The sequence below is a fragment of the Equus caballus genome, chromosome 4, assembly GCF_041296265.1.
Source record: "Equus caballus isolate H_3958 breed thoroughbred chromosome 4, TB-T2T, whole genome shotgun sequence".
NCBI lineage: Eukaryota > Metazoa > Chordata > Mammalia > Perissodactyla > Equidae > Equus > Equus caballus.
Window position 1 is genome coordinate 20,996,129 of NC_091687.1, and position 11,901 is coordinate 21,008,029.

Below are 11,901 nucleotides of genomic sequence, written 5' to 3' on the forward strand. Positions count from 1 at the left end.
ACAAGCTGTGTTTCAGAGAAGGCAGCAACAGTTAACTTTAGAAGCCCACCTGCCACCTGTCTCTGTCTGTCCTCCAACCCCATGGGCAGCCAAGCCCCGACATGACCTCCGAGCCTGTATTCACTTCTGGACTCAGGGTGGCAACCATCTCCCTCCTAAAGTCTGAGCTTGCCAGGACCTTGCTGGGCTGGAAACCACATCCTGTTGTCCTGCTCCGGTTCAAGTCTGCACCAACTGTCCCTAACACTGTACCTGGACCTGCACGTGGCTGCTCTGAGCAGGCTCAGGGAGGATCACCTTCCTTGCAGCTTCTCTCTGAAAACCCCTATTCCTTCCTGTTTGCTTCTTTCAAATCAAATCAGAAATGATGAAGCAAAATGCCCAAGTCAGTGCCTGGCGCCTGCAAGTCCTGATGCACGTGAGCTCCATGGAACTCTCCTTCCCTCAACTCCACAACCTGCCACCCGACCCCCAGGAGCAAGGCCTGCTTCTCCTGAGCTCTCAGCAAAGCAACTGACTTGCAACTCTTTAATGACATGTAAAAGTTAAAACTTAACTTTTTTTTCAGCTTAATTCTAACCTCTTAATAAGAAAAACAAAGGTTTTACACTAAAAAAGTAATATACTTTGCTACATCCTCATAACAATTTGTCTATAGACAGCATTTTTTTCCCCATGTTCAACAGAAAGTTACACTGAAACTTTACAAAAACCTTTTAAAAACGCAAACAGCAAAAATGTTGAAAATAAATTCAGCTAAGATATATCAGCTGAATTTACTTTTAGGCTTTGCTGATCTCAATACACATAAACTGTACTGAGATCAATTAAGTACGTTTACCAAATTTTTTTTTTAAGATAGAAGAAGAGGCTACACTAACAATTAATGCCATGTCTGCACAGTTTTATCACTAGCTTTTGAAATCTTAATGTGGTATTACTAAAGAATATAGAATTATTGTCATATTTTCTCCATCCTAGGACATCTAGGAAAAAAAACTTTCAAAGAGGGTATTCTAGGAGCTGCCTCTTATTTCAGAAACATTAACATGTTAGTAATGAAAACAAAAGATGTATGGGAATACAGTGATAATACAAAGCATTATTTAGAGTAGTGCAGAGCAATATTTACATGGTGTTTTAGATGCCTAGGCCCCCAAGCAGGATTTAAGTTCTTGAAGCTTTAAGTTCATCTTCTGTTTGAAAGCTGTGGGTGGTCACCTGAGACCTGGAAATGCAGCCCAGGAAGTGATGCGTGATGTCACAGGTGGCTTTGTTGACATCTTAGGCTGCCAAGGCTACGACTCCCCCACCCCCAGGGCATTCCCCCAGGTACCATAGGGGACTGAGGTAGGAGAAGGAAATTCCATCCTAACCGAATCTGACCAAGGTGGCTGGGGCTGGCCACCAAGCTGACAGCTGACAGTGGCCCAGGGAGGACTCCAGGCCCTTTCCCTGGCCGGGTCACTGGTCAGATTTCCCTGGAGGGCAAGGACCATGCAGTTGTGAGCAACTGGCTTTAAGAGTCTCTCCTGGCCCTGGAGGCCCGCACAGCACTGGTTTGGTTTTACTGGAGTAGGATTGTCACCTGACCTTTACGTATCTCAGGACATCGAAGCTGTGTGACTAACTTTCACAGCTGACAAACGTATCCAACCTACTCAGCTTTTCAGGAGCTTTCTTTATCCTTGGAAAAAACATATTCTCTATTTCTTCTAATTTTCATGAAAGCAGGATATGACCAAATGCTGGGCCCTGGCAGGCAGGCATGGCCAGCTGATGAGAATCCATCAGCCAGGCCCCTTTGTGCCTCAGAAACACCACTGGACACAGAATGGGCGAGGAGCAGCCACCCACTAGTGGTGGCACTCACGCCGTATTTCTTTAGAAAACGGAACACTGGCTCTGCTCTTAACTTAAAACAAAGCAAAAAAATATGTTGATTCTGAATATAGCCAGCCACAATATTTTCTGTGTTTCCTACTCAAGGCTTCGGGTGAGGGTGTGTCTAGCCTTCCCCAGGCCCCAAGCCCACTATTCTCCAGTCAAGCACCTTGAATCCAGGGTACCTCTGCTTTCCCACCACCCTGAAATCAGCCTTTTCCTCTGCAGAGAATTCTCATCTCTTGTTCCCCAGCATCTCTGCCTCATCCCTAAGTATCCACTCAGGATATCCTTTTTCCATGAAGAACACCCGGGGAGAGGGAGCCCCAGCTTCTTCAAACTCCCCTCCACTCTGGGGAACCCCTAACCAAGGGTGTCCTAGAATTGTTGCCATTATTTTTTTAGTAATATTACTAACATGCTCATTGTTAATAATTAAATTATATCAACTCATGATTAAAAAAACTATATTAGAAACCAAGGTAATAAGCACTCAGCACATCTCACTTCCTAACTACTTTACTGTGATCTGTGCCCTTGAGGTTGTTTACAGCTATCACAGCTATATATTTACAGGATCACAAGACATCTATATAGAGATCTACATATCTCTACATAGGGAGATCTATTTAGATCACGAGATCACAGGACAGTGGCTGCTGCACTCTCCTCCTGACTCTGCTTTCAGACCTTGTAGCTGGCAAAGGGCCATGTTGTTTTCACCATGGAAATGGACAAATGCTGCAAATATGGGCACATTTCATTGCTCTGCTGATTGTCTAGGTCAGGGATCAGCAAAGATTTTCCATGAACAGCCAGATAGTAAATATTTTAGACTTTGTCACCATTCAGTCTCTCGCAATTATTCAACTTTGCCTCATAGCACAAGAACAATATGTAAATAAATGAGCTTGTGTTCCAATACAATTTCACTTATGGTCACTGAGCTTTGAATTTCATATAATTTTCATATGTCACAAAATATTATTCTCCTTTTGACATTTTTAAAAAACCATTCTTAGATTGCCAGCTGTACCAGAATAGGATCTGGCCTGTTTGTCATATTTTGTCAAGCTCTGGTCTAGACTTAAGAAAGTGATGGAGAGGCCGGCCCAGTGGCGTAGTAGTGAAGTTTGCACACTCTGCTTTGGCGGCCCCAGATTCGCAGGTTTGGATCCCGGGTATGGACCTAGCACTGCTCATCAAGCCACTCTGTGGCGGCATGCCACATACAAAATAGAGGAAGATTGGCAACAGATGTTAGCTCAGGGCTAATCTTCCTCACAAAAAAAAAAGAAAAGAAAGTGATGGATAAAATCTTCATAATGCATATTAAACTTACAAGGGTGTCGTGTCTATAACTGTTACATTGTGAATAGCACACAGAAAAAATCTAGGAAATAGTCTTATAGTGTTCATATACTCCACTCAGTTCAGCAAAGAGGTCTCTCACATCACTGAGGAAAGTGTGAAGTTTCAACATTCCTTGTTTCACTTTTGTCTTACTGTCAGAAACGAAAATATCCATCAACATTCATTCAGAACCACACCTGTGTCAGTGCAACCACAGAGCGCCTATGGATTCAAAGGTTCCGCACAAATTAACAAAAGCATCTGTGATCATCAATTGGCTTTATGCAATTTACATTAAAAAGGAATGAATACTTCATTATTATTTTGAAGCATGTACTAGACATCCTTTACATAAGTAAAACTGATAATAAAATTACTGTTTCTTCAGAGAGCTAGCTGTTGACATTCACCAGCACATCACTGCCTATCCCAGAGGATGACCCCTGGTCCAGGAGAAGATGCTTGCTGCACACAAACCCGTAGGCAGAGCGCTCCAGAGAGGAAGAGCTGAGTCCGATCCAGCCTTCTACTCCCTTAGAAAAGTATCAGATGAACATCTGACTGGTATTCAGGTTAAATAAGTAAATGAAGAAATGAATGAGCAATGAACACTCACATCCTCCCTGGTACATCAAGCCCTTCACCATCTCTCACTTTCTAGGAACCCAGATGAATGCGGCACTTAAAACTTTTCAGTGATTTCTCAACACAACTGTTCGACAAAAAAAGCAAGCAGGTTACATATAAGCTTTAAAAATTTTTCCTACTAATTGGCACTTGCTATGTTTTCATTTGCAGCCTAAAAATATTTTGCACACGTTATTCAGGACAATTTCACGTCTAAACTCATTAGAACATAAACGAACCCAGTGCTGGCGTGAATGACGTCTACACCTCGGCATTTAGAACTCTGCACAGTTAGTGCTGTTAGAAGCCCTGAGTGCCCAGCTAGCACAGATTCTATTAAGAAACACACAGCTTCTCACTTGTATTTCCATAACTCCTGATTTGCATTTTAAGTAACTGGCTCTGGTTCAAGGAGGCAGAGAAATAAGCTAATCTCCTCTTTAAAAAAATAATAACTGCATAAAAATAATTGTATGAAATTAGAAGTTTTGTGAAATGGAAGTATGGACACCTGACAAACTAAGAAGTATGACAAGGAGAGAAAGACACACGTTACATCTTGCCATGCATAAATATTTCCTCATTCCATGCATTTTTAGAAAGATAGCAAAGTACTCTGAAGCCTCATTGTCCTCATTCCACCAGTGCCCACGCGGTCTACCCTGCAACGGCCTGCAGTTCCTCAGGGCTCAACTCCCTCGCGTGGGACACCACAGGCTGCCCTGGTTGAATTCAGCTCCATGTCGAACGCTATAAAGAAGGTGACAGAAAGTTCTAGAGTGGCAGTGAACTGGGCAGCCGGATGACACTGGGCTTGTGGCCACTGACTAGTCTGCACCTCCAATTTCTCACCTATAAAATGAGTCAATGATGTCTCAGGGTCTCCTACTTGCTGCTATTTAATTTTATAATCTTAAGGTTCCTGAGACCTACAAACAAACAAAACATGTTAACTTTGGATATGAACACATCTAGGAGCCTTCCAGGACCTAAGCTAGTGCATTCTGTAGATACTGAGGATCGGATTTCATGCCACTTGTGCAGAGGTGACACCCTTGCAGTCTGCCCTGAGAGCGGGGCCCCCTCAGAAATGAGGCAGGAAGAGTGCTGCACCTCAACCCTGCACCCCGGCTTTGTGCCCCAACCCTGTGTCCAGCCCCTGTACCCCAAGCCTGTGCTCCAACCCTGTGCCACAACCCTGCACCCCAACCCTCCACTCCGACCCTGTGCCCTAACCCTGCAGCCCAAACCTGAGCTCCAACCCTGCATCCTGACCCTGAGCTCCAACTCTGCATCCTGACCCTGAGCTCCAACCCTGCCCTCCGACCCTATGCCCCAATCCTATACCCAAACCCTACACCTTGACCCAGAGCTATGACCCTGCACTCCAACCCTATGCCCTGATCCTTGCCCAAACCCTGTGCTCCAACCCTGAGTTCCAACCCTGCACTCTGACCCTGTGCCCTGACCCTGTACCCCAACCCCGCACCCTGACGCTGAGCTCCAACGCTGCACCCCAACCCTGTCAGTCTCGCCCTGCCCTGCCCCAGCTCACTGGCTGGAATTGTCCTTTTCTCTTTCCACACCTCCTGCCATTCCAAAGGGGAAACTTCACAAAAGAGCAGCTGGACACTCACTGCCCAGCGTCCTCATAACCCACACCTTCAAAGCCGTGCTTCCACCTCTGGGTCCAGCTGACCCAGCCCCACCCCATTCCAAGGGGATCCCTCCCTCCTTCACATCCCCCCTCCCCCAAGTACGCTGTGCCCTCCACGCCCTGCTCTCACCCTCCAAGGCTGCTGATGCAGTGCCTCTGCCTGCAATGGCTTCAAAGCTCAACAGAAACTTTAGCTCCTCCTAGAAATCATCTCAAAGTCTTCCTGACCCCTCACCCTCCACCCCTGTCAAACTTAGAAGTAATTCTGCAATCTCTAAGTTAGGATTCCATTTTGGGGTGCTAAACAGGTCTACAGCTATTTGCAGGATCTTGTTCCCTCCCCTGGAGTGTAAGCTTTTGTCCTCTTATCAAACTCTGTAGCCTCCAGGAGCTGCCAGCAGCTTGCTGAAAACCTCAGCTCAACAAACGCCTGTTGAGTGAATGAATCACATGCACAGAAGGAACAACGTACAAAGAACGTAAAATTCTAAATACAACTTCAGACATTCCATAAACAGGTATTTGGAACTTACCACAAACAAGGTATTTTCTAGAGAGTCTGTGACATAAACCATCCTATAATTTATGGTCCCAGAACTCAAGAAACCAATAGTCTATTAGAAGTAATAAGATAGACACTTAACTTATCATACAGTAAAAGAAAGTGCATGATTAAGTAATGTGAAATACACAAAAAACACCTTATAACCATGAAGTACTATTCAAATGTTGGTATTTTAAAACTACTATTATTAACATTATTAAATTATGAGAAACAAAGTTAGATGAGAGAGAAATCCTGCCTGCAAAGTAACTTACAATTTGGTAAGGAAATTATTATAGTGTAAGTAGCACATTATCCAAAGGCTTAATTTTCAATGTGACAAAGGTCTCTGCAAATGCAAAATAAGACATCTCTGAATTAAGCCACCTGGTGTGTGTCCTTTATTTTTAAGCAGAAAAAACTGAAAATATCTAGTAGCATTTAAAAAATATTTCACACTTCTTTTTATCACCTCATGGATTTAAAGCTCAAAAAAAATTAAACATCCTAGTCTTAATGCAGAAAACCAAGTTAAGCATCTAAATTTCCTACTTGAAACAAAAGGAACATATTAAAAGGATAGCATTTTACTATATGCTTGGACCAGGGAGACAAATGGCTGCAGTACATGTCACCAGGAAGGAGCTGCATCAGCAGGGCCACCCTGAACCTTGTCCCTGCAGCTCAGGAGCCCAGGCAGCCAGGCAGCCCTGCCCAGCTCTGAGGCGTCCGGGGCACCCATTGTAAATGCCACTCATTGTCTATAGGTCACATGTACCAAACGACTCCCTTCCCTGCCAGCATTTCTGTCTGTCCCCCGAGCTCCAGGCCAGTCCTCTCCTCCCACCCCCTTCATGGGTCACTCCCCAAAGCTCCATGAGTGAACGCGCCCCTGGAACACAGCCCAGCCCTGGCTGCCGGGCTGTCAGCCCCAGGAGGGGAGGGAGAGAGCAAGGAGCGTACACAACCCAGCCTGGCACAGGGGCATGGCAGCAGATCATGGCCATATAACTTCTATAGCACCCTAATAAAATGCATTAAGTGCTGAATGAGGAAGCATTCAAATGTTTATGAAGTTCTTATGGCTGCGATTCTACCATACCCTTGACTTGATAATGGTTCCTATCACTTATAAACAGACTTATAAACTGACTTGTAGACTTCTTTCAAAGTCTGATAAAAACAGACTTATTTATGCAGATTACTCATTTAAATTTTTAATGATCATTTTAAAATTACATGAGAAATAAATGACTGCATTGATGAATTGTTAAAAGAAAAATTGGGGTATGGTCTCAAAATAGGTGGTAGGCAGAGAAGGTGGCTTTGGGACCATCAAGATTTCCACATCATAAAACTGGAACTGAAGGGCACCAAAGGTCATCCTGCCCATGACCACAGAGTATGGCAGGACGGGGCTGTGATTCAGGCTCTCCACCCACATTCATTCAGTGCCTACGCCACTCAAGTCTCTTCCATTGAGTCACCTCCTTTAATCCCCCCAACATGACTGTGAGCTAGGTATCTGGAAAGGGAGTTGGCCAAAAAACCCTCCCAAAATATGACACAAACTGAGCACAACAGGACGTCAACTCCTGCTGCCTCCCCTCTGAGACCGTCGGAGCAACAGGAGCACTTCTGGACTCCAGGAGTGTTTTGCTTCTTGAAATAGTACCATCTGGCCAACAAGCACCTCTGATCCTAGTAGAACATCCAAAGAACAATTTCCTCCCATGGGAATGCCTCAACAATACCCTCAAAAACAGACAAAGAGCTATGTCTACAGACAGTCTAGTTCATCCATCATACAAGATGAAAAAGGGCATCCTTTATCCCTCTGTCCCACCATCCATTCATCCTAAATGGTGGGACACATCTCACTGAGTAGATTTCCTAGTGCAGCTTGGATGCTGACCACTCATGAAACGAAAATCCCAGTGGGAAGGACAGAATCGTTCTTTCAAATGAAGCATCAACCCACCCTGTAGTTGGCAAGCAGAGTGCTAGTTTCCAGCCACATGGAGTTGAAAGGGCACAGTCTGGGGGTTAAGTGAGGCAGTCCTGGGAGCTGAGCAGCTGGGCCTGGAGCCTTATGCCTGGGCTCGCATTCCAGCTCCAGACTGCCAGCAGCACAGTCTTGGGTAAATTGTCTGACCTCTCTCAGCATGGAGTTTGGGACACCAACTGCACACGGTTGTTCTGAGGATTCACGGAGCTAATACATTAAAGGGATCCCACTCCAAACAGCACCTGGCACATAAGAAGCCTTCCATTGATGCTAGGCATCACTCCACTATCTCTTCATAAGGATAAGGGAGTCAAGGTTTGCTAAAGGTTGTTTTTAATTACGGTAAAGTGCCCATAACATGAAATTTACCATGTTGAACATTTTAAGTATATAATCAGTAGTGTTAAGTATATTCACATTGTTGTGCAACCAATGTCCAGAACTTTTTCATCTTCCCAAACTGAAACTCTATACTCATTTAACAACTCCTCATTTTCCCCTCCCCCCAGCCCTTGGCAACCACCATTCTACTTTCTGTCTCTATGAATCTGACTACTCTATATATCTTACATACATGGAGTCACACAGTATCTCTCCTTTTGCAACTGGCTTATTACACTCAGCATGATGACCTCAAGCTTCATCCATGCTGTAGCATGTGTCAGAATTTCCTTCCTTTTAATGGCTGAATAATATTCCATTGTGTGCATGCACCACATTTTGTTTATCCATTCATCTTTGATGGACACTTGTGTTTCTTCCACCTCTTGGCTGTTGTGAATTAAAGGTTGGTTTTTAACAGGACAAAAAAGGGAAACTCTCTGAAGGTCTAAATATCTGGGGCAGATATGTATCCATTTCTGAGCCCAGCTGGGAAAGGACTCTGTGGCAGTGCCATATCCTCTATGGCCACAAGGAGGTCATTGACTACCCAATGGGAACATGCAGAATTGAGCCTGAGCAGAAGACCAGAACACCCTAAAATCAGACACCAAGAGATGATCCAAATCTAACTCTCGACAGTTACAACAAGGAACTAAGAGAGGAAGGAGCACCAAGAAAAACTCAAGAGCTAAGAGCTACAAGTTATGAGGATGCTAGCACAGTGTGAAGAGCATCTCAGGTTGCAACAGGAGGAGACAGGTCACTCCAGTGGAAGCTCAGACATCCCCAGAGCTTAGCAGCATGCAGTGATCTAGAGAGCCCTCCTTTTCCTTCCCTCTGGAAAGATGCAACTGTCTCCCCAGGATCAGGATGGATGGCTTTCCTGATTCAGCTGAGCACACAATAGGAGGGGATGTTACTACTCAAGTGCTAGGTGACAGAACCAATGCCCATGGGCCGACTACTTCCATCACACCAGGCCTTGATGAGGTGGACGTAGGCTTCCAGGGGTTTGGGGTGGGGATGGGAGAGGGGAGGTACAATAGACCATGTACTTACAACTTAGACAAAGAGAACTTGCCAGATCTTAGTGAAGTGCACTCCCTGGTATGTAAATTTCTATTACGAGGGAGGTTCTTAAAGGAACTAGCACTGACTCACCATACTGATAACCAGTACATAACCTGGTAAAGGAGAGTACATGTCCAGAAACCAGAGACTAAACAAAAACCAACCAGAGACTATGCTGGCATGACAAGCTCTTGGTCAGTGAATTGCAGGAGATAAATGTTTTTCTCTTAACATTTGAACTGACTCTACTGACACGCAATGATATTTTCTCAGCAGCTGCTGCTTCTGTACAGTAAAAGTGGCAACTAACTAAACTGAAGTTGTGCTAGAAATCAGACTTTAGGATTAGCTTCAATTCACTTGAGAAGGCTGAGTGTTTTAATTAACTTGGCGGTGTATTTAAGGCCCAGAGAAGACCCCCTCTCCCCCCGCCCCGAGTCCTAAGCATTAGGGCCCAGCATGCCTTCACTAAGTCATCTCCCCCAAGCCAGGCTCAGCATCTCTGCCAACACCAAGCACTTCAGGCCTTTCGGACTCACTGTATGTGACCAGCTGACACATTGAACATCTTCTGAGTCTTGCAGTGGGCGTGCCCCTCCACTCCTGAGGTGGGAGCATCCTCTTCCTTCTACTTTGTGATCTGCCATGCTACATCACAGGCCTTGCACGTAAAAGACCATACAGAGGCCACCGATGGAGATGAGTCTTCCAAATGGCTCCCGGTAAATAGCTGGGTCTCCACTCCTGCGAGGCCTGGAGAAGCACGGTGAACTCTGATGCTCCCATTCTTTCTGGGCCTCTGCCTTCTCCATGGCCTGGTTTCTCCCTCTTACCCAAACCCAGTGGGATCATGTTCTCTCTTCCCTCTCAACTTTCAAAATCCGTCTTTGGTAGGGGATCTGCCAAGGTTCTTTCTAACAAGGTATAAACAACAGATAAGACTACACCTCCCCAGGAAGGGCTGCAAAGTGAAAAGGAAATAAGAATTTATTTTTAAAATTCTAAACTTTGAGACAGGACTAGTTGGCTAGATGGAAGAGATGGTGACTTTGTGTGTGTGTGAGGAAAGCGCACAAAGGTGGACAGCTGGACGGTGAGGGGCAGGTGGTCTCTGGAAGCATCCATCAATCATGCCATGGATGAGGCCTGCTCTCTCCTGCCTCCTATAAAATGAAGGCATTTCTAGGGCTATGTATGTTTTTCTCCTTGATCTATTCAAGGTGGGTCTCTAAAAGTTTTACATTGCCCCAAGAAATAACTGGCCAGGTCTATTCTGCCCATATTTGACCCTATTCAAATTATTCTAAGACAGAGAAGTCACTTGCATTACTATTGAAATAAGACCAAAAAGTTTAATTTTTTTAAAAAGGTTTTGCACAAGGAATTGTAACCTAAAATCTCCCACCTTGAAACAGACAGACAAGAGTTTAATGTAAAGAAAAATACACTCATACTGTGCACCTTTTGTTTATGAAATGGTTACATTTCTCAAAATGTACATACAAAGCAATATTGCTCTATCCTTGATTTATAATATGAACTAGGACGCCTGATTTTATGGAGGAAACTCCACTTAATTGGCATGCACATGGATGAGGAACTTCAGTAGCAGCCTACTGAGCCCGCAGGTCCTCCGCCGACACCAGCAAAGCCCTGCTGCACACCTGGGCCGGCCTTGGCCCTCAGAGAACCGCAGGACAACGTTCGCTCCTTCTAGTCACCCTCACGTCCAGCTGGAGCTGAAGATGCGCATCTAGAGCACAGGGATCTAAAAATGTGTATTTTGAAAGTGTGTAATACACATGTGATAAACTGCTCGCCTTTTTACAAATAGGGAACAGATGATTCTAAGATTATTTTCTAGTGACACAAAGTATCTTCCCTTCAGTTTATATCCATTTTAATACTTCTTAATTTACCTAGTCTCTATAAATATCTAAATATGAATTTAAATTTCAAAAAATTAGAAGAATATTTTAAATTGCACGGAAGTTTTTAAATAAAAATAAAAGATGCCTCAGACAGAAAAATGGCCATAGACATTAAAAATGCTGCCTAGTGATTAGGCTAGATTTTAAGAAAATTATTCAATTAATCCCAAAAGCTACAGAAGTAACTCAAATAAAATTTTAATTAAGAGAAATTTTACCACCTTTATCTCCTTGAAAATAACTCACTTTTCCAAGCTGATTATGGTAATACCCCAATGGTCTAAGATTTGCAAGATATACTAGAATAAACTGAGTTAAGACTCATTTTGAATGTGTCCTTTTCTAAAATATAGTATTTATTTATCCAAGTCTGTTTTTATACCCATCCAATAATTTAAATGATGGAACTTTCGAATCAGATCCAGATAAAGGAGGACATACA

The 11,901-nt window shown here is 44.0% G+C and overlaps 1 protein-coding gene across 17 annotated transcripts in view; it reads right to left on the reverse strand.

The window, feature by feature from the left end:
• COBL (cordon-bleu WH2 repeat protein) overlaps positions 1 to 11,901 on the reverse strand; it is a 277,939-nt gene that overhangs the window by 205,865 nt on the left and 60,173 nt on the right. For 3 of the 17 annotated variants that reach the window (XM_070264445.1, XM_070264443.1, XM_070264438.1), the window contains exon 1: positions 1,133 to 1,269. The exons of 12 other annotated variants lie outside the window; for them this stretch is intronic. In XM_070264445.1, coding sequence (XP_070120546.1) covers positions 1,133 to 1,134 — 2 coding nt within the window. In that variant the 5' untranslated portion in view covers positions 1,135 to 1,269. Of the gene's footprint in view, positions 1 to 1,132; positions 1,270 to 11,901 lie in introns of those variants that run through there. 2 more of the 17 variants (XR_011437758.1, XM_070264441.1) reach the window with 1 other exon arrangement.